Source organism: Lacerta agilis, chromosome 7 (genome assembly GCF_009819535.1).
Source record: "Lacerta agilis isolate rLacAgi1 chromosome 7, rLacAgi1.pri, whole genome shotgun sequence".
NCBI lineage: Eukaryota > Metazoa > Chordata > Lepidosauria > Squamata > Lacertidae > Lacerta > Lacerta agilis.
The window spans coordinates 85,741,258-85,761,526 of record NC_046318.1 but is presented as its reverse complement, the minus strand read 5'-3'; the positions used below and the strand labels follow the sequence as shown (position 1 = coordinate 85,761,526).

At 54.5% G+C, this 20,269-nt stretch overlaps 1 protein-coding gene across 4 annotated transcripts in view; it reads left to right on the top strand.

Annotated features, from left to right (window-relative positions):
* The window catches only part of MROH1 (maestro heat like repeat family member 1), a 43,392-nt gene that overhangs the window by 5,606 nt on the left and 17,517 nt on the right, over positions 1-20,269 (top strand). For 2 of the 4 annotated variants that reach the window (XM_033156018.1, XM_033156016.1), the window contains exons 2-20: positions 206-651; positions 5,944-6,089; positions 6,558-6,689; positions 6,962-7,124; positions 7,390-7,488; positions 9,329-9,480; positions 10,154-10,294; positions 10,619-10,711; positions 10,960-11,038; positions 12,997-13,110; positions 14,197-14,270; positions 14,828-14,947; positions 15,346-15,465; positions 16,035-16,179; positions 16,599-16,639; positions 17,575-17,716; positions 18,152-18,204; positions 19,738-19,845; positions 20,116-20,235. In XM_033156018.1, coding sequence (XP_033011909.1) covers positions 630-651; positions 5,944-6,089; positions 6,558-6,689; positions 6,962-7,124; positions 7,390-7,488; positions 9,329-9,480; positions 10,154-10,294; positions 10,619-10,711; positions 10,960-11,038; positions 12,997-13,110; positions 14,197-14,270; positions 14,828-14,947; positions 15,346-15,465; positions 16,035-16,179; positions 16,599-16,639; positions 17,575-17,716; positions 18,152-18,204; positions 19,738-19,845; positions 20,116-20,235 — 2,064 coding nt within the window. In that variant the 5' untranslated portion in view covers positions 206-629. Of the gene's footprint in view, positions 1-205; positions 652-5,943; positions 6,090-6,557; positions 6,690-6,961; positions 7,125-7,389; positions 7,489-9,328; positions 9,481-10,153; positions 10,295-10,618; positions 10,712-10,959; positions 11,039-12,996; positions 13,111-14,196; positions 14,271-14,827; positions 14,948-15,345; positions 15,466-16,034; positions 16,180-16,598; positions 16,640-17,574; positions 17,723-18,151; positions 18,205-19,737; positions 19,846-20,115; positions 20,236-20,269 lie in introns of all 4 variants that reach the window. The other 2 variants (XM_033156017.1, XM_033156015.1) reach the window with 1 other exon arrangement.

Sequence of the window (20,269 nt, the reverse complement as noted above, 5' to 3'; positions counted from 1 at the left end):
CAGAAAGGCACCACCTACTCGTTCTTCAAACCCCTCTGATCTGTCCCAGCAATATTGATGCAGCTTGGCCCATATGTTACTTCTGCTTCTCCTGCCTCAGTGAAACCCGCTGAGATTCCAGCATGAGCCGGCCGGCGCATGAATAGACGTGAGCATGAAGAGCATGTGTTAAGACCTGTCTTAAAAGCTGTTGTCATTTTCACAGGCCAGGCAAGAAAGAAGGAAGCGGCTTTGGAACCCAGTGCCCTCCTGCGTCTTCTTCTTGGATGCTCCCTTTGAAAGGATGAGGGAGCTGGAGGCAACCGTTGTTACCTGTCGCCTGGAAATGGCCAGAGATCTGGAGACATAGAGAGAGCTCCCCTGCTGGTTGTTTGTTGTCTGCGTGGAACTGGGAAAAGGCCCGCTGGGGGCTTCCCAACCCCGACCCCCTTCCGTGAGCCGCAGAAGATGATCTCTGGCCCTTCCAGCCCTGGAGCTGAGCAGTGACTCTTCGCCTTTGCTCCCACACTACAAGAGGCATTTGCCCCGGGAGTGTGTCCTACTCCGGCACCAAAATAGGGTCTTCTGGAACCTCACACTTTGAGCAGTGGGACTCGGTTCACTGGGCTGGAAACCCCAAAACAAGGAGGATGTCTGAGTCACGGGTGAAAAGTAAGTACAGCAGAACCATGGAAGGGAGGACTGGTGCGTCTCTCTGCGTATTTGTAGCTGGAAGGCTCTGGCTGGAAGGAGGGCTTGGGGGCAATCTTTCCAAAGCCAATCCCACTTTGAGGGGCTTCAGAGGTTACTGAAGCCTTCAGCTTGCAGCCATTGGTCTTGGCCTTAGTGGAATTTCACGGGGCGGTCATCTGCCCCCCCCCCCAAACTCCAATGTAAGGTTTTCTCGCCTAGCTAGACTTAGTCAGGGCAAAAGTAACCACTTCCAGTTTTAGGTTCCTGCCCCCCCCCCCAATGCATTTACAGCAGAGTCAGGTTTCTCTCGTGCCCCTGAAAGTGGAAACTGTGACTAGTTTCTGGTTGCACTTTGACTAGTGATTCGCCAGTGCTATTAACAGCCGGGAACATCCCCAGTCCTGACCTGCTTGCTGGGCACAGTGGTCTTGGAGTGTGGATAAGGGGCTTCCTGGGGCTCCTGCTGAGCCAGAAGGAGAAGGTGATAAGATGCTGAGGCCCAGGGCTCAGTGGCACAGCGTCAGCCTGGCAGGGAGGGAGGTGGCCCCATGTTCAGTCTGAAAGACCGCATTCCTTCATACGAACCTGCCCAGATTCCTGGGGGAGGCCCTTCTGGACGGGGCCTTTGGGAGACGGCCTTCTCTGTGGCTGCCCCCGGAGAACTAGGGAACTCCCTTCCGAGGGAAGCCAGGCTGGCTCCCTCCTTGCTGTCCCTTCCCTTGGCAGTTGAAGACTTTTTTTTTTTAATTCCCCCAGACCTTCAGGAACTGACTGTTTTTGAGGAAAGGGCCTCAAAATTGTTGTCTGTGTTTTTAATGAATCCTTTTAGTTTTTTTTTAAAATCTATCACTGTTTAATTACATTCTAATGATGGTCTTTTCTGTGATCTTACCTTTTTCTGTTTTATCTGTGTAAGCCACCTTGACTGGGGAGGGAGCATATCAATATTAATAACCCCCCTTGCATCCATCGCCAAGTAGGGCTCGAAACCTGCAGAGCCGTTGCTGCCAGTCTGTGTGGACAGTATGGAGCCAGGTGGACCAATGGCCTGACTCTGTATAAGGCAGCTTCCTATGCATCCAGAACAACGATTGAAGGAGGGAGCAGAAAGCAGGTTGTAGCAGAGGCGTAGGAAGGTCAGGTGGTACCCGGTGCGGGAAATTTCTTGTCTCCCCCCCCCATTGATTCCCCCCCTGCAAAAATGGTTTTACGTTATTTCATATTTTCTTACAAAGGAATAATAACAAGTAATAATAAAAAAACCTTTTATTTATATCCCGCCCTCCCTGGCCGAAGTCGGGCTCAGGGTGGCTAACATCAGATACATATTGCTGCTGTTGCTGCTGCTGTGAGTGGGAAGACCGCTCCCTCCTCTGGCCAACTCCATCGGGCCTAGGAGGCGGGCCTACACTCACCAACACATCTTAAGAGGCGCCAAGAAGGGCAGCCTCGGCTCTTGCTCTGTAAATTTACATTGTAATGTAGCCAAAGCAAATTCCGAGTATATTGAAAAATGTACTTGGCCAATAAATTATTATTCTATTCTATTCTATTCTATTCTATTCTATAACATTGTTATAAAATCAAACAATAATTAAATTACCTCCTAAAAACATCTCAAAATGAATTTAAAGTCTAATTAGATGGCTTTCCACAGGGTTAGGGTTGGGAACAGTAAGTGCTCCACTGAACTGAAATTTCAGCCTTCACGACATAGGAAAACAGCCAAGTGAACAGCTATTTTGGTGGAGGAGGGTCAAGATATTAACCGATATGCATGAAATTTCATATATAGCTATATAATCCCTAGTATAGTAAGGTAAGACCTTTGGAGCAGGCATTTTTTCAAAAGTTTTTTATGAACCGCCCTAGTAGGGCAGCAATTGTTCCTTGATAATTTGTCACCCCCTGCATTATGGAACATGGGGTGACCCGCTCCCTATGCCCCCCCTTGCTACGCCCCTGGGTTGTAGCTCTGTTTGCAGGCACCAAAGAATCTGATATGCCCAAGGTGACTCTCGCCTGTCAGTTTCAGTTTCCAGGCCAAAAGGACTGGAAGTTTGATAGGTGAGGATCTCTAAAGGGGCAGTTCAGGGCTTATGTTTGTGTTGACCAGGGCTGCACCTCCTGACACAAACCACTTTTCCTGGCTGGAATTTCTCCCTAACCCATAGATTGGAAATTGCCTTGACCAGCTACGTGTTCTGCTGGGCTTTCTTCCTGCAGCTGCAGCTCTTCTGAGATTGCAAAGGGAAGCTTTTTAATGTAGCCTCACTGAAGTTAATGGGTTCAGTAAGTGGGCTAATTAACTTTGGGACTCCTGCAAGGATGGAGTCTCACGGGTGCTGGATTCCTGACTTGCTCCCCCTTTAGACACATAGGCATGTTTTACAGCTGCATGAGATTTCTCTTGCTTATGCATTGCAGAATGCTGCCCACATGGGCTGCTGATATTGCCGTGTCAATACTTTTAGCAGTAGAGGAGAGGGAGCCAGCAGCCAAGAGAGTGAGTAAAATATGACAGAAAATAAATTGGCTGAGAAGACCAGGCTAGCAGAACGATTCACGTTTCATAATGTTGTCTGGCCAGCCTGCCTGCCTGTGTGCTTGCCTTCCCCCTTAATGCAGATCAAATATGCGTTGAGATCTCTGTAGAGCCGGCAGCAAGTCAGGGAACCCTCGTTCCGCATGCAGCAGGGGTCTGCCTTTGCATTTTCTACTTAGGAATAGAATAGAACGTGTCAGATTCCTGCAGAAGAGCTTCTGCTGCTCAGCAATATTCCTGTTGTGAAGCTGGCGGGAAAGCAGGATTCGGCCTCCTGGTCATTGTGGAAGATGGCTGGAGGCTTGAGAGCAGCTGCCGGACGTGCTGCTTGGGGAGCCCCGTTCCACGGTCGGATGCCTCTGGGGCATCTTGAGAGTCAGAATGCCCTTTGAAAGGGTCCCGTGTCTCTCGCAGGGGGTGCAGGCAGACAGGTCATTCTTGCCTGTGGATCTGACTTTTGGTAGAAGGACCAGTCAGATGGAAGGACCACATTTTTTTCTGTGTTCTGTCTTAAGCCAATTTAGCCCGAAGGTGGCCAAAATTTGCGTGAGAAGATGGAAGGCCTCATACCGCCATGGTCACGGAGAGCCTTTTAATGAAGTTTGGTTCCTGAGGTGTTCTGTGACAGACTTCCAGCGGCGTTCCATGGCCGTGGATGTTTGCCACGTAGCTCCGAAAGGGGTTGGCTTTGTTGAGCCTTTCCTCTGCAGAGCACACAGGAGGCTTTCTGCTCCTGGCTGAGCTTCTTAATAATAATAATAATAATAAAATTTTATTTATACCCCGCCCTTCCCCGCCAAACCGGGCTCAGGGCGGCTAACACCAATAAAATCACAACAAAAACATAAAACAGTTCATTAAAATACAGATTAAAATACAATTTAAAACTAAATCTAAACTTCAGCCTCATTTTTAAGCACCCCCAACCTTTAGCCAGGAATAACCGTGCAGCTAATTTCATCTTCTGTGCAGCACGCCATCTCCCCCCGGGAGCCCCCTTTAAAAGAGGAGAGCGGCTGGCCTCTCTGGCACAAGCAGCGCCTGGGTCAGACGAAAGGTCCCTCTGGGTCAGCCTTCTGGGTCTCGCAGTGGCCCACCAGATGCTCCCAAGGGGGCAGCCCACAAGCTGGGCACGAGTGCAGCCACATTCCGCTCGCTTTGATTCCCAGCAGATGCTATTCCCGGGCCTACGACAGAGCCACAACTGGATCACAACTCCCGTCACCCCTGACTCTTCCCCTGCTGTGGCTGGTGGGGGTTGGAGCCCAGGGCTCCCCAGAGAGCCACCGTAGGTTCCCTGCCCCTGTGCTGTAAGGGCCAGCGGGCTTCAAGGGGCGGTTTGCCCCATTGTCCCCATGCAGCATTTGGCCACGCTCTGCCAGTCCAGCCCCTGAACGTGGCACCATCTCAGCCCCCATTTAGTCTGGATTGTTTTATCTGATGTTTTAATGTCTTACCAACTTCTCTGAGATCTTTGTTCTTTAAAATCTGTATGGTATAGAAATGAGAAGAAAATTAATCCCCGCCATCTCCAATACCTGGGGCCTCTCATTTTTCTCCCAGGGAGCAGGAATGCTCCTCTTACCGGCATCCCACTGTGTTCCTCGTGTGCCGATTAGGAAGCAGCTTGGCAGTGGCCTCAGTACCCAGGGACTCTCCTGGAGGGCTGCTGTCATCATGGTCCTCTTTTGAGGCCAAGGAGGCTTGTGGAGAGCTCCCTGTGTCCTCTTGAGTGCCTGCCGTAATGGCTCTCGGAGTGGTTTGTGCCTGGAGCGAAAGGGCTCCTTGACATTGGCATGACCCTGGCAGGCTGTTCTAAGAGCAGAGGAGTCCAGCTGTGCGTGCTCTGGGCTTCCCTTCGCGTACTTTCTTCCGCGGCGAATTCTAGGTGCTCCGAGTTCCTGGTGGAAGAATGGAATGTTTTCTCCGGCACTCTTAAGTCTTCGCAAATGAGCACCTGGCTAGGGCGGTGGCGTCTCAAGCAGGGTGGCCCCAGGTGCTTAGCCGGGTCTCTGTGCCCTGTGCCATGGCAGTGCTGCTTGGGAAGGTGGAATGAAGCCTCCAGGCCCAAGAGCAGGCCAGAGCCGTTCCTCCTCGTCTTGGGGCTCCGAGACTCAGGCGGCTCGTCTGCTGCAGCCTTAAGCCTGCTCCCAAATGACCTTGACCACTTTCTGTATTCATTAAAAAAAAAACAACCACACAATTCTGGATCTTTCCATGGAGCCTCGATGCTCTTATTTATTTTTTACTCCCATGTCCTGCTTTTCTGTTGTAGGATCAGACTCAAAGACCCTTAATAATGAAAAAGACGCATGAAATAAGCTAAGTGTTACCCTCGCAGTATAAAACACCAACATGGAAACATTACCCACAGCCAGAGAGGAGGGTGTTAGGAGATCTCTTGAACCCAAAAGATGCCTTCGAGACCGCAAGGCCAGAAACCTGTTCTCTTTCCAATAATCCACAACTTCAACCCTTCTCCTCTCTCTCTAATCAGCAGTGTCTCCCTCCAGCAGGAATATTTTCCTAATCCTGCCTGGAGACCCCAGGAGTCATAGGGGCAGGTGTTGCCTCCCCAGACTGAGAGCTGTGTGCTAGAGACGAGGGCTGGGTTTGGGACAAAGAGGCCACATTTGCACAAATCCAGGGGGGGGGATTCTGTAACGGAAGGGCTTGTGGACCTCCTCCTCCTCTCCAGCCTTCGCTTCCTGCTGTCTCTTCTTCAGGGCTGGCTATGACCCTGATGGATGCCACAACAGATAAGGACCCTCTGGTCCACGAGCAAATATTCAGTGCTCTGTGCTACCTGGGAGGAGCGGAGCCGGAGGAGATCCTGAATGCCTGCGAGGAGTACCTGCGGCAGCACGACAAGGTGAAGCGGGGCAGGCATGGCTGGCTCTGGCCGAATGCCACAGAATCGTGAAGTTGGAAGGGGCCCCTGCAATGCGTGTGGCGCACGGAGAGAACCTCTTGTCGCACGGAAGCGGGAGAGGGAAGCTGAATGCGCTTTGGGGTGGGGGGGTGGGGGAGAGCAGTTGGACAGAGGCAGGAGGGTTGGAGGTCAAAGTGAGCCCTGCTCATCGCTAGAAGCCTCTCCTCCTTCCCCGCCCAATATTGACGATATCTGGATTTTTTTTAATTTTCATTTTGGCTGCTGCTGTAAGTGCTAGAAAACTCGTCTTTAGAATGGGGATTCTGGTGACGGGGAACCTCCTGGTGGATTGTGCCCCATATTGGGGGGGGTGTGTGTGTGCACAAAGTGACCTTGGATTTTAATCCTGAAGTGCAGAACCGTCCTGGGCAGCCTCTGACCCCCGTCTCCTCCTTTCCCCCTTCCCAGCTGGCTTACCCACACCGCATAATCATCCTGCGGGCCATGGAGGCGGTGGTGAGGAGCAACCTGGCTCAGCTGGACAAGAGCACAGCCAAGATCGTCATCTTCCTGGCCTCCAACGAGATGACCAAGTCGAAGGTACAGGAGCGCTGCTCCGCTCGGGGGCCTGGCTGGAGGGGGCTTTCCCTGTCTTAAGGGAAGCTGCAAGTTGCTCTTGGCATGCAGACCACCCCTCCCTCCCTACCTTCTGAGGACCTGGGATTTCTCTCTTGCTTTTGGCATATGGCCTCTGGCTTCCTTTGAGCCACGACAGACCCGCCTGTGGGTGCTCCCTGGTCCTCCTACCTGGGCATGAGAGGGGCAGGCCCATGCTGCAGCAGAGGCCTCTCTCTTCTTCCCCTTTGCTCCAGGACATCATCTTTGAGTGGCAGCAGGCGGCCAGCAATGTCCTAGTGGCAGTCGGGAGGCGCTTCATCAACAAGGTGATGGAGGAAGTGCTGTCCAAGTTCCAGCCTGGAATCCTGCCCCATTACTTCATTGTACAGACCTTTGCCAACCTCTCCATGACCAACGGTCAGTGGTTCTCCCCCCCCCCCAATCCCTAGCAGTTCTCTCTCCCTGGAGAAGAGAGGGCCCAGGACATGACTGGGTGGTCTGGAACCACGGTGTGGCCAGGAGGCCACAGGTGTCCTCTGGGGCCAAAGACCAGGTTGGGGAGGGGGCTCTCTACACCACCCCAGCCCCGCTCAAGTTCTCCAGGCCAACGCTCTATAAGTTTGAGCTCCCCAAAGGACTTGGTTTCAGCCAGCTTCCTTCCCTCCCTCCTCCCCCCTGCCAGTGTTTGGGATGGTGCCGTTCCTCAACTCCATTCTGGGGACGATGCTGCCCATGCTGGGGATGGCCAAGCAGGACAACATGAAGACCGTTTTCTGCTACGGTAAGATGGCCAGGGTTCCCGCACTGCTCTCTGGAGGCTCAGGCAGGAGCTGCGACTCAGAGGTGCCCTTGTGGGAGGGGGGCAGTTAGGGCTGCATGTGCTCAGCGGTTGGGCAGAAAGTAATCTGGGGCCAAACAACGGAATAGGCTCCAGCTGTGTGTCTCTCCCTCTCTCCATGAAGAGCATATGTCCTTAAGAACAATGACATCTTCTGAATGCCCCACATGAGCTGTGGCGTTAAAGGGCACTCAGTCCCCAACCATTCCAAAGATAATCAGTGCGGCTTCTTGCTAACGATGAATATAGGGGCACTCTGGCCCTCCGTGCCTGGAGTTGGCATTGAACCCAGAAAGCTCCTGGCCTCAAACTGTCTCCTGCAAACCGAACTCTGCTCCTGGTCGTTCTCTTGCAGATTTCTTGCCTGTGTCAATATTAACAGGGCATGGCTTAAATTTGTCCCTGGAGGGCTGTGGGTCAAGTCACTGAATGCCCAAGAGCCAAATTTTATTTTATCTAGGATTTTTGGACAGGAAGTGTGATAAATAGGCCCCGTGTTCCATCAGGTAGGAAAGGCATTGTGGCTCCAATTTCCCCTGCTGAATTAGTGGTGTTCTTAACTAAACACCGTTTGACACTCTCTCTTCTTTAAAATCACTAATTGAAGTTGGGGGAAATGTTTGTCCTCTCCCCCCCTCTTAATGTTTTGACCCTTGAATGCATCGTGACAAGAACATTTGCACCCGTTAACCATACCCATAACTGGCTTCTTAAAAATCAGATTTCCAGCTGTGCTGTGTCTGTTTATTGTGGTACTAATTCTCACTGATCTCCTTTACATGTACATCTTGTATGTTTGATTTTATGTTAAAACTTTTTAAAAAACCCATCTTGGAGCTTATCCACACTTACCTTTTGCCCTGCTCTTTCCAGGCATGGGTCCACATTCTAAAGCGCTGTGTCTGAGCGTAGATTTTTTTTTTGCCCCAGAGCTTTCCCCGTGAAAACCTGCTCTTTAATGCTCAATCGGAGCAAACATCAGGTTTTTCACAGATTGCCATTTGCTCCGATTGAGCTTTAAAGAGCAGGCTTCGGCGGGGAAATCTCCAGAGCCCCCAAAATTGCCCGGACATGGAGCTTTGAAGCGCAGGCTGTGCCTGGAAAGTGTTGAGGAAAGGGGAGGTGCAGAGAAGCCCCAAACCTCTGCAGAATATGTTGGGTGGGGAGGCTGTGCTCAGGACTCCTTGTGACAATTTCTGGAGAAGGTTTTCTTCCTGCTGAGGTCCAGGAATCCTGAGCCCGGCCTTCACATCAAACAGATCCTACACAAGGTGACTAGTCGCAAGGGGCTCTTTCTGGTCTGGGTGATCCAGAGGAGGGCGAAGGGTCTCCTGCCCACCCCTCAAACAAAGAGTGCAGGGGGCGGGTGCTGTGCATGTTGAACTTTCAGGTGAGGGGCCTAGATCTTGATAACTGCTTTGCCCCCAAGGCTGCTCTGCTCTGTCCCTCAGGGAAACTAAAGGGAAGCTGGTAGATTTGAGCATCACAAGAGCCTGCTTGCTGGGTCAGGCTAAGGGGGCCCTGCGCACTCCAGGGCCCAGCCAAGGGGCCATTATGGGAACCCCGAAAGCAGGACAGGAGCTCAGCAGCCCCCTTCCCTCGCTTGGGTGCCCCAGGGACTGCTATTCAGCAGCATGTTCTGATCCCGGAGGCACCTCACGGCCAGGAGACAAATTTGTGGAGGATGAAAGCGAATTCCTGTTTTAAAGCCATCCAGGTGTGCTAAGGGACAACTGGGGGGGGGCAGTGTGGAGCCACAGCTGGCGTGAAATCTGTCCTGTAGCTTTGCAGAACTTCAGCGAGAGCATCCAGGAGTACATGGCGAATCTGGACCAGGCGCCCGACCCGACGGTGAGGCGAGACACCTTCTCCAATGAAATCTTCAGCGCTTACGAAGTCCTTTTCAACAACTGGCTACAGACCCGGGAAACCAAGGTGGGGTGAGCGGTTGAGCTGGGGGTCTGGGGTCCCAGGGGAGAGGAGAGTCTTTTCCCCCTCTCTGCCTGCCGCTCTGCACAAATCTCTGCCGCTTGGCTCTCCTTTTTGGCCCCGTGACTCCTCCACCCACGAGGGTCGGTGTGTTGCGGCCGCCTTCATTTATAGACCCGCCTTTCCGCAGATGACCCTGGAGGCGGCCGACATCAGCTGGCTCCCAGTCTCTCCCTTGTGCGCACAAGAAGGCGGCCATGGGAGGAGGTGGAACCCTTTGGGCAGAAGGATGAAGAGCCCAGGGACTGTGGACTGGGTGGGGGGAACAGGGCATGGGCAGGGAGAGCTTTTGAAATGCCATGAATCCCGCGAGGGCCCAGGAGCTGGCTCTGAAGGCACCATTTAAAAAAGGAGTCGAGTCTGCGTTCTCAGGGTGGTCCCTCCCACAAGAAGGTTCCAGTCCCCATCTCGCGCGGTGCCCATTTTCAGTACGGAGGCCGCTCCCTTCTGCCCTGTGTTGACGGCAGAGGCCCACTGAGGTCCGCACCCCCAGCCTTCCCTTCTGCAGCAGCAGAGCCAGGTTCAGAGGCTGGGTGGGAAGGGCCCTCCCTGGCCAGGATGGGCGGCTCTTGGCGGACTCTTAGGAGGCCAGTGACCCCCCCCCTGCCCCTCTTTGCAGCTGAGACTGGCCGTCGTGGAGGCGCTTGGCCCCATGAGCCACCTGCTGCCCAGTGAGAAGCTGGAGGAGCAGCTCCCTCGCCTCGTCCCAGGGATCCTGACCCTGTACAGGAAGCCAGCAGAGGCCTACTATGTGTCCAAGGTAGGCGTGAAGAAGGGTCCCGGGGAGAGAGGACGGGGGGGGGGTTTGTGGGCCTCTGCCTTGGGCTTTGATGTCAAAGCTTGCCAGTCCTTTAGGCTTCAGCCCTTGCCTTGACTTCGAGAGGCAGAGACCAAGCCGCCAAGCGCCCCACTTTCCCTGAGCCAAGACAGGATGCAGAGAAGAAGGAGCCATTCTCCCCTTGGTCTTCAGGTGGGGGGGCCTCACCTGGGTGTGGGGTTGGGAAAAGGGCCCTTCTCCCCTGCTGCTTCCCAGGGGGGGGGGCTAACCTGGGGCTGCGCTGTGTCTCTCCTGCCCCCCAAACAGAGCTTGTGCCAGATCCTCGAGGCAGCAGTCAACATCGGCAGCCGCACGTTGGACACGCAGCTGGAGGCCCTGCTCAACGCCCTGCAGCTCCAGGTGGGAAAAGGGGGCCGGGGGGGGGGGGGGCGACGACACTGCCCTTTAAACTCTGCCTCTCCAGCCAAGGCAGGGGCCCTCCAAGCGCTTTGGACCACCCCTGCCATCAGCCCTGGACGGTGCACTGGCTTGCTGCTGCTGGACAGCAATAATAATAATAATAATAATAATAATAATAATAAATGTAGTAAAATGTCTGGTCCCCCTGTTCCTGCCTCACTGGCCTTTTCTCCTCCTCCCTCGAGCAGATCTGCTCCCCTCTGGACTCCTCCACACCAGTCCAGCTGAAGAATCACAATGAGGTCCTTCGTTGTTTCACTGTGCTTGGTAAGAGCCCAGGGAGATCTCTCCTACCCTCCCCCCCCCTCTCTCTCTCTCTCTATATATATCCACTGTGAGTTGGCTGTGGCTGCTGCTGATTGTGGAGCTGATAATTTCCTGATAATTTTTTTTTTTTTTTTTTTTAAAGAAGCAACCAGCTTTCTAGTCCTCAAGGCTGTGAAGCTGACCTGGGCAGAGTGCGGCGAAATGCTTGGAGGAGAGGGGGGCTGGCAGGGCCTTCAGGGCGCAGAGGGTGGGACTTCAGGGCCTTGTGTTGCTTTTTGCAAGCGCTCCATACATTGTAAGTCGAAAGTCCCACTCTTAATTTTGCTGAAGTGTAGAGCTTGCATAGCCGCTGCCTGCTTTGGGGCTGTTTGTGCCTGGAAGGCTTGTGGCCCTGGTAGAATGGTCTGCCCTAGGAATGCCCCTTCTGCCCCTTCTTAGCTGTGCCTTACGGGCATCTTCTGTGCGCTGCGCCCGATGAGTTGGTCCTCTGGGGCAAAAATGTAGGGCTGGATGTCCTGCGCCACGAGTCCTTGAGCAGGAGGGCCTGGCCAGCTGCAAGTGCCGCAGTTCCTGGCGACAGTGCAGAGTTGAAAATTCTTTTTTTGGTGGTGGTCAGGAGGAGGGGAAAGAGCTTGGCGTAATCGTGGTCAGGTGACTGTTCCCCCACATGGGTGGCGCCATGTGCGTGTGGCTTAGAATGAAATTCAGAACTTCCTTCTTGGCGCTTAGGGTTACAAAGGTTGGCTGCCCTGCTGTGTTTTGCCCCCTTCCCACTTTGGGGTTCCTGCAGTGCCATAAGTCACAGGGCTTTCTAGCCGTCGCTCTTTAAGGAGCTGTTTCTGGCCGGGACATTGACTTCTGGCAACGTTTGTCCATTGTTGAAGCGTGACTTCTTTTCTTTTCGCCCTCCAGTTAGCACTTTGTTGTGCAAGAGCTCTTCCTCTTCCTCTCTCCACCTCCCCACACCTCTTGAGTCATCCTTTGGCAAGCCTGTATTTCCTTAGAGCCCTGCTGTTCTCCCTTTCGATAGAGTCCCAGCACATCAGTGCAGTTGAAGGAGGCGGTCGCGAAACCATTTTGTCTAAAAAAAATTCTGACTGGACCCGAAAGATTAGAACAACTATCTCCCATTTTCCAACCCCCCCTTTTGGGACAAGGTGCTTGAAGTGTCCGGGGGCAGCCCGTCTCCAGTCACTGTGGGATGAAACGGGGTCCTCGTTTCAGTTAAGCTTTGGAGCCAGGGTTTGGACAGGAGCAGCTTTGAAGGATAACCCGTGTCCGGACAGGGCAGGGTGCCCATGTGGATTCTCTTTGCTCTCGCGGTGGCTTTTGGCTGTGGTGTCTTGTGGGATGAGGTCTGGAGCCAAACTCTGGCTCCTCTCCTTTCAGAAGGGTGTGCTGGGGGATTTCTGCTCGGTCCTTCAGTGTTTTGAGCTGGGGGGGGGGGGGTCTTCGTTTCCAGCTGGAAAAGGTTCAGAAAAGAGCCACAACATGTTGAAGGTGATGGAGCGCCTTTCTCAGTGCAGCAGGGAAGGGCCTTTTCTGTGGTGGCTCCTTGAGTGAGTGGAATGCCCTCGCAGGGAGAGGCCTCTGGCACTGACACCGCAAACTTAAGACCTAATTTGCCCAGGCTTTTTGAATTATGGTATCCTTAGTTGGTGGAATGCTTTTATTCCTCTTAGTTGTATTGTCGTATGTTACAACATAGTTGTAACTTTGCATTTCAACTAGGGCCAGGGCCTTCTCAGTACTGGCCCCGACTTGGTGGAACAGTCTGGCACAAGAGAGCAGGGCCCTGCGGGATTTGGCATCTTTCCGCAGGGCCTGCAAGACGCAGCTGTTCCACCTAGCCTTTGGGTTGGTTTCAGTTTAACCCTGATGTTTTGTTCTTTTGGTGTGATTGGTGGGCTACCTAAAAATGAGGTGATGATCTTTGTCTCGACTTTTGCCTCTTGCAGCCTCTTCCTTCCCGGACCGTTTGCTGGGATTTCTGCTTCCAAAGCTGGAGTCGGGCAACGAGCGGACGCGAGTGGGAACCCTCACTATCCTGCGCCAAATCATCAACAGTGCCTGTGAGTGGGGTGGGGGGGAGGGGAGGGGAGGGGGCTGCCTTTCCTAGGCTCCCCAGAGAAGGAGCAGCTGTGGCCAGGCGTCCCCCTGCACTTCCTCAGGGGCAGCCTCTGCTCAGCCCTTGGGAGCCTCCAAGCTCCCAGACCCAGGGACTTGGCCCCAGCCCCCCTGCACCCATTTACACTGCTGCCCTTGGGTCCCCATGGTTGCAGTTTGGGGAAGGGTGGGTGAGCTTTGAGTCGGCTGCCTCTCGCCTTCTTTCAGTCTAACCCAGTGGTTCCCAACATTTTTTTGGCCATGCCCCACCTAAGCATCTCTAAAATCCTGATTCCCCCCTCCCCCCGTGACATATAATTCTTAATATTCAAAAAGTGAACTCCTGTTCACATGGAGGAAGCCTAAAAGGCCATTCACTATTAATAACTCATTCTCGAATTGCCCCCCCCTCACAGGAGGAACCACAGGTCTAGACCCTGTTTGTCCTCCTTGCTGTGACTCTTCAGGTTCGTTCTGTTGGGTTGTCTGAGAAGGCCTGGGCCGGGAAATGCAATTCTGCAGCAACCTTTCCTGGTCCCTTTTTGAAAGAGAAAGGTGCGAGGCCCCCACCAGAGGCAGGCTTGGGGGGCTGCGCAGCAGGCCCTTCCAGGGTTGGGCCAATTCAGAATGAGCAAGCCAGGACTGTAAAGGGAAGGAGCAGCGAAAGTGGGCGTTGTGGGCGCATCTCCCGCAGAAGCAGATTATCCCCCTCCTCGGTTCAGCCAGGCTCACAGCCGTGGGCTCTGGCTGCTCCTGGGCTCTTGCCAGGACGGCCCCCTCTGATGCCGGGACAGAGAAGCAGCTGGGTGTCTCCGCATGAGAAGCCCTGCATTGCCTGCCTGCCTGCCTGCCTGCCAGCACTGCCCAAATAGCCTCCGTGGCCTCAGCTGGAGGTTGGGGGGCAGTTGGGGGTCCCACGCTGTGCTCCCTGGTCGAAGGAGCATGGAGGGCTGGAGGTGGGGCTGGGGTGGTGGCGGCGCAGGGCTGCCTTGCGCCTGCGTGGAGCTTTGGCCGGCTGAACGGCCCTTTCTGCTTGTCCCTCTTCTGCCCAGCCTCTCAGATGGAGATCAAGAAGCCATTCATCCTTTCTTCCATGAAGCTGCCCCTGCAGGACAACAACAATAAGGTGAGTGGGGGGGAGGCAGGAAGAGGCAGCTCCCCTCCCCTCCCCTCCATGCCTGCTCTGCTAACTTCCGGCTGGGCTCAGTGCATAGGAGAAGCTTCTTGCCTCCCACCAGCTCTTAAAATGACAGCAAGCATTTCTATGCCTCCCGCAAGCCCTCTCTGCTCTCTCAGGTTCCTCTGGGTTGCCCCTTATGCCGGAGGGCCAGAGGGGACAGTGGTGTCCCGTGTGCCCAGATCAGGGTTTCCACTTAGAGATCCTCCTGCATAAGGCGCCCTGTGAGGCAGGAGTTTGCCCATGTGGGAAATACACCATCCAGCTCAGGGAAGCTCGCAGTGAGAAAGACCGCTGCCCTGAAAGGTTGCAGTTAAAGTCATGTCAGGGAGGCAGGCCGGAGTTGTGCGATCTGATGTTTTGAAAGGCCTTTCCGTGGTGCTGGGGGCAGCAAGAGCCCCCCCTCCCCGCTCTCCTCTGTGCAGCCCCCCTCCCTTGAAGTCTTGGGGGGAAGAGTCCCAAGGGCAGCCCACCCAGCTGGCAACTCCCCGGGTGCTTTTCCGCAGGTGAAGCGGGCTGTGGTGCAACTGATCAGCGCCATGGCCCACCACGGGTACCTGGAGCAGCCGGGCGGGGAAGCCCTGATCGAGTTCCTCATCCGCCAGTGTGCCCTCCCCGCGGACCAGGTGAGGCTCTTGCAGAGAGAGGAGCAGGGCCCAGGCAGGCAGGCAGGCAGGCAGCCTCCCTCCAGCTCAAGGCCAGGCCTCTCCGCAACTCAAGGTCTGTGGAGCAAGCAGGGGGCTGTTTGCAGGCATCTCCTCCGGGTCCAAGGCAGCTGCCAGCTCCTCCGGTTCAGTTCCCTTGACCTGGCCCTGGGAATTCCAGGCCCGCACAGTCCCCAGGGTTGGGTCCCCAATCTTCCCACGTGGGTTGATGTGGTGCCGAGGGTCTCAGCGGGGGTCTGTGCGACCCACCTGCCATTCTTGTGTCCACGGTGGCTTCACTTTGCAAAGGCCTTGTGGGGTATTTTTTTTTGGGGGGGGAGGGTTGGGCTCTCTACCTATGTAACTTTGATTCTGTCCAGCCCCCCCAGCTCCCGCGGAGACATTCCCTAGAAATGGAGGACTTGACCGACGGCCACGTCCGGGACATCAGTGTGAACACGCTTTTCCTCATCAGCACTACGGTGGACAGGATGGCCGACGTGAGTCTCCCCAAGGAAAGGGTTTGGTGTGGCTGCTTCCCGGGGTGCAGATCAGGGATTTCTGCCAGGCTCCACCAACTGGTGCCAAACACCTGGCAAAGGCTGATCATGCAGAGTCCTCTTTAAAACCGGCTGCGGAGCGGCCGTCCCACCCTGTGCTCTCGCACGGGGCAGCCGTGACCAACCTGCGCTCCCTACGGTGTGTGTGGCACAGTCCGTTGCGTGACCTGGAAAGCGCCCCAGGGGTTTGTGGGCCTCCCCTTGGCTCCTGGCAGGCTGCTCCAAAGGGAGTGCAGAGAGCTTCCAAAGCGGTTTGGAGCCTGGGAAGAGCGGCAGGCGCTGAGCTGCGTGTGGGTCTTGCTCTGGGCCCCAGGACGCTTCGCCAGCGGCTTCAGGAGACTTCTGCATTGCTTGGAATGCTCTGGCTGGGCCAGATGTTAAGGCATGCGCTCATCAGTCTGCAGTGGATGCGCTGGGGGGGGTGTTTCTGCAGCCGGTCGGCCTGGCTGCTCCAGGGATCCCCTGCTGCTCTGCCTTGCCAAGACCTGCTCCTCCCTTTGCCCTTGCAGGTCCTCTGGCCGTACCTGCTGGAGTTTGTGATCCCCATCCACTTGAGCAACGCCCTGACCCCGCTCTGCAAGAGCCTCATCTTTCTGGCTGCGCAGAGGCAAGAGAAGGACGAGCCCGACTTCCAGCTCCTCTACGAAGCCGGGGGTTCGTATCCCGTTGCTCCGAGGCCGGCCGGGTGCGCACTTGCCGGAAGCGCTGGCTCTTTGCCGAAATCTCCGCATTCATAAAGTCAGCTTGTGCAAGCGGAAGGCAGACGTTGCCTGATTTGGGCAGCTGCTGTAAATGCTGTTCTTCTGTGGGTGGGGCTGCAGAGGGCCTGAAGGGGGTGGGGGCTGCAGCTTGAGTCCTGCACAGACCGGCTCCGATTTCTGAAGCTTCTGTGCAGGCCAGGCCCTGGGACCTGAACTCTTCCCTGCAAGGAGCCTGCCGGTGATCTGGGGTTTTTGCTCGAGGCTTTTCTGTACCTTGCAGGGCTGTTGTGCTCCAAATGCAGCTGCTTTCTCCCACAGTGCCTGGGCAGGAGCTCTTCCCTTGCAGTTCATTCCCCTCTTTCTTATTTGCAGCAACCCTCCCGACCCCTCATGCTCTCCTGGCAAGGCTTCTGGTAAGTGTGAGGAGCCAGTCTGATCCAAGGGTGAGAATGCCTGCGTTGGCAACCCTGGCAGAGATGCCCTGGAGAAGAGCTCTCCCCTCGCCAGTCCAGGCTCTGTCTCCCTTTGCCCAGCCGCACTCCAGTTAGACAAGTGGGGCAAGCCTTCTCTGCAGGCACTTCCTCCTCCTAGAGCAGAACCTGCCTCACTGGGGCTCATGCCCAGCACCATTGGCCTAGCAAAGGCTGGTGGCACCCAGCTTCCTGCAGCAAGCCTAAGAGCATCCCTGCAGGATCAGGCCCACGTCCTGCTCTCTCGGTGGCCAGCCAGACACCCACAGGGACACCCACAAACCTGTCCTCAGTCCAGAAGCTGTTCTTTCCACAGGCCGGGTCCTCTGCTGTTGCAGCTGCCCCGATCTCTGGTGAAAACAGGATTTAGACCAGGGGTCGGCAAGGTTTACCTCGCCTGGGCCGGTTCACTCCAGCAGAGATTCCTCTGTGGGCCAGATTGTGTGTGTGCGCGTCAGTGATTTTCGGCGTCTGTGCAGACGCAATTTTGGGCTAAACCGGCCCAACGCAGTGCAGGGACTTGGTTTGGGGGCAGCTTGTGGGCCGGATAAACGACCCCCGTGGGCCGCTTGTGGCCCATGGGCCTTAGGTTGCCTACCCCTGCTTTAGACTCATAGGCTTGGAACGGACACCCAAGGCCGTCAAGTCCAAACTCCTGCCATGCAGGAATCACAGCTGAAGCCCCCCTGAGAGGTGGCCTCTTGTGGCTGTCCTTTGTGCCCCAGGGAGAGCCAGGGTGCTGCTCTCAGCCAAAGGCTGTGCATGGAAGCTCCCCCCCCCCCGCCCAACTTGGAAGGGCTTTCTTTCTGTGGCTCTGGCGTGTGACTCCAGGCAAGGCCGCCTTGCAACCCCCCCCCCCTTGCTCTTCTCCCTCGCAGGTCGTCTCTTCCCAGCCTCACGTGGGAGAAGGTCGTGCTGCCGCCGTCCTTCGCCTCCTGAACGTGCTCCACCTCAGCGTCCACAAGGCTCTGGGGCCGCTGTGGGGCAAGCAGATCCCCGCGTTGGTGGAACACCTGGAAGGTAAAGGTGTGGAGGTGGCCGCGGGGCTCTTCTGCCGCCCCCTTTTTGACCGGGGGCACCTCCACGTATGGCGGGAGCTGTGTGCAGCCCCACAAGCCTGGCCCCAAACGCAGAGCAGCCCTGAGGCTACGGTGTCCACAGGATCCTGTGGCGGTAGAAGAAGCAGCCGCTCTATTGTGGGTGCGCCAGTTGTTTAAATATGGCATGTTTTGGGTCTGTCTCCCAAGTCCAGTTCCTGCCTTTTCCGTGTAAGGAGCCTGAACTGCATAGCTTTTTTGGGGGGTGGGGGTGGAGGAAGACTCCCCCTTGGATATGAAGACAAGCCAATCCCAGCCGGGAGGGGACTGAGCTTGGTGGAGCAGCAGTCCAGGGTCCTCACGTATCGCGATGCAGAGCAGGAATCCTTGTGCGAATCCCCTCTCCTCTTTCTTCCAGCAAATACGAAGGCTTCTCTGTCCCAGAAGGAATGGGAAGACCAGCTGCTCAAGGTAAGCGAGTCTCCTCCATCCTCATCTGAGTGAGGGCCCCCTCTGAGCTGAGCATCAATCCTTTAAACATGTACACTTTTCAAATTTATACATTTCATTAATTTTACAATCCATTTAATATTCCAAAATTTGACTCCCTTCCCCCTCTTTCTGCAGTTCGTTAAATGTATTTTGTGACTATCTTCTGCAGATCCAGATTCATTTAACTTGCTCATTTAATTATCTACCGCAAATATTTGTTCAGTCGTGTCCGACCGCAAATATATACTCTTATAAAACTGCAGGTTATTGCAACAATCCTGCTAATGTTTTTATCTTGTTTACTGAATATTAAATATTTACAGATAAATTGTAAACAGATGAAAACAGACAGAGCTGAGCATCGCTCCTGATGGTCCACCGGGAGGTTCCTTGGGGGGGGGGGGGAGGTGCTCCAGATCAGCTTTCAGAGATGAGTAGCTGCCGATGCCCCTGTCCACATGGCCCCCTCCCTCGCTCCCCCACGTCCAGCCTCTTGACCTTGGATCTGTGACAAGGACGGGGTCCTTGTCTTCCTGGAGAGCAACATGCCCACCTTGCTGCTCCTTGCGCACCTGAGCAGCATAACCCGATGCGTCCTCAGCTGTTTCTGGGTGCCTCCCTCCCCCCCCCCCAGTCTAGGTGACTCAGATGATACCCGCCTGTGGTCGCCCAGCTTCTCCCAGTCCACTTGCCTTGCCTCCAGGGCTCTGTGGTGCGGGCAAGTGAGCTTCTGAACGGCTGGATCAGGTCAAAGGGGGCCCATCTGTTCCAGCCTCTTGTTCTGATAGGGGCCAACCAGGGACCCCAAAGGGAAACTGGCAAGCGGGATTCGGGCACAACTCTCTCCCCTCCTGCGGTTTCCAGCAACTGGAGTCAAAGTACTTGATTTTTTTTAAAAAATGAATTTATTTATTTATTTGTTTATTTGGTTTTTCAGATTGAAATTTTACAGTCACATATCGAAATTACAATATAGAAACAAGATTCTAAAGACTATTTGGACTAATCTAAAGGATGCAGGAGGAAATGATTAATAACGGGACCCACAAAGGGGAGGAGGGGGGTCCAGGAGATTCCTTGGAATCTTGTTTTTATGTTGTATATTTGTGATTGTAAAATTTTAATTTGAAAACCAAATTTATTTATTTTTTAAATTCTAAAGGATCTCCCCTTTGTGGGTACTATTGTTAATCATTTCCTCCTGCATCTTTTATGATAATCCAAAATCTTTTCCATCTCCATGGTGTCCAAAATTCACCATTAGACTACAAGTGTTATTCCAATCCTGCTAATGATTTTAGCTGTTTACCATGGTTTTTAAGATAAATTATAAGTTTCCCCCATTCCTTATTAAAATTTTGGTCTTCCTGATTTCTAATCCTTCACTTTAACCATTTTGGCATAATCCATCCACTTGATCTGCCATTCTTCTCTGCTTGGGACTTTTATCAAAATACTTGACGGTGACCTTGGGCTAATGCTCTCTCTAAATGCAAATGCCTCTGCCTGCAGTTCCTTCGACAGACCCTGGCGGCCATTTCGGACACACCTTGGACCAGTCAGCTGATCCTGGAGATGTGCAGACAGCTGAGCAGTTACAACGGGTCTCCTCTGGAGAAGGTCTGTGGCGTGGGCTGTTTGGGGAGGGGGCGAGGAGAGAGCAGGGCCAGGATCAAACCTCCTGGCTCTTGACCTGGGCTGTGTGTGTCCCTGCGCTGGGGGCAGCGGATTGCTGCTCTCTTTAGGCCAGGGACTGCCCAGCTCCCCCTCTCTCCTCGGGACCTGCTGTGTCCTGGGGGGGGGGCATATTCCGCACAGCTCCAGGTGGGCATTGTGTTACGGCTGGACTCATATTCCGGCTCTCGTCACCCTTTTTCCCTTGTGCTCCAGAACTTCCTCTACAAATGCATTGGGACGGCCTTGGCTGCTTGTCCAAACAAGGATCTGGTGCGGAAGCAACTGCAGGAGCTCCTGGAAACGGCCAGATACCAGGAGGAAGCAGAGCGAGAGGTGAGGGGGCTGGAGTGGCTGCCCCAAGGGGTGG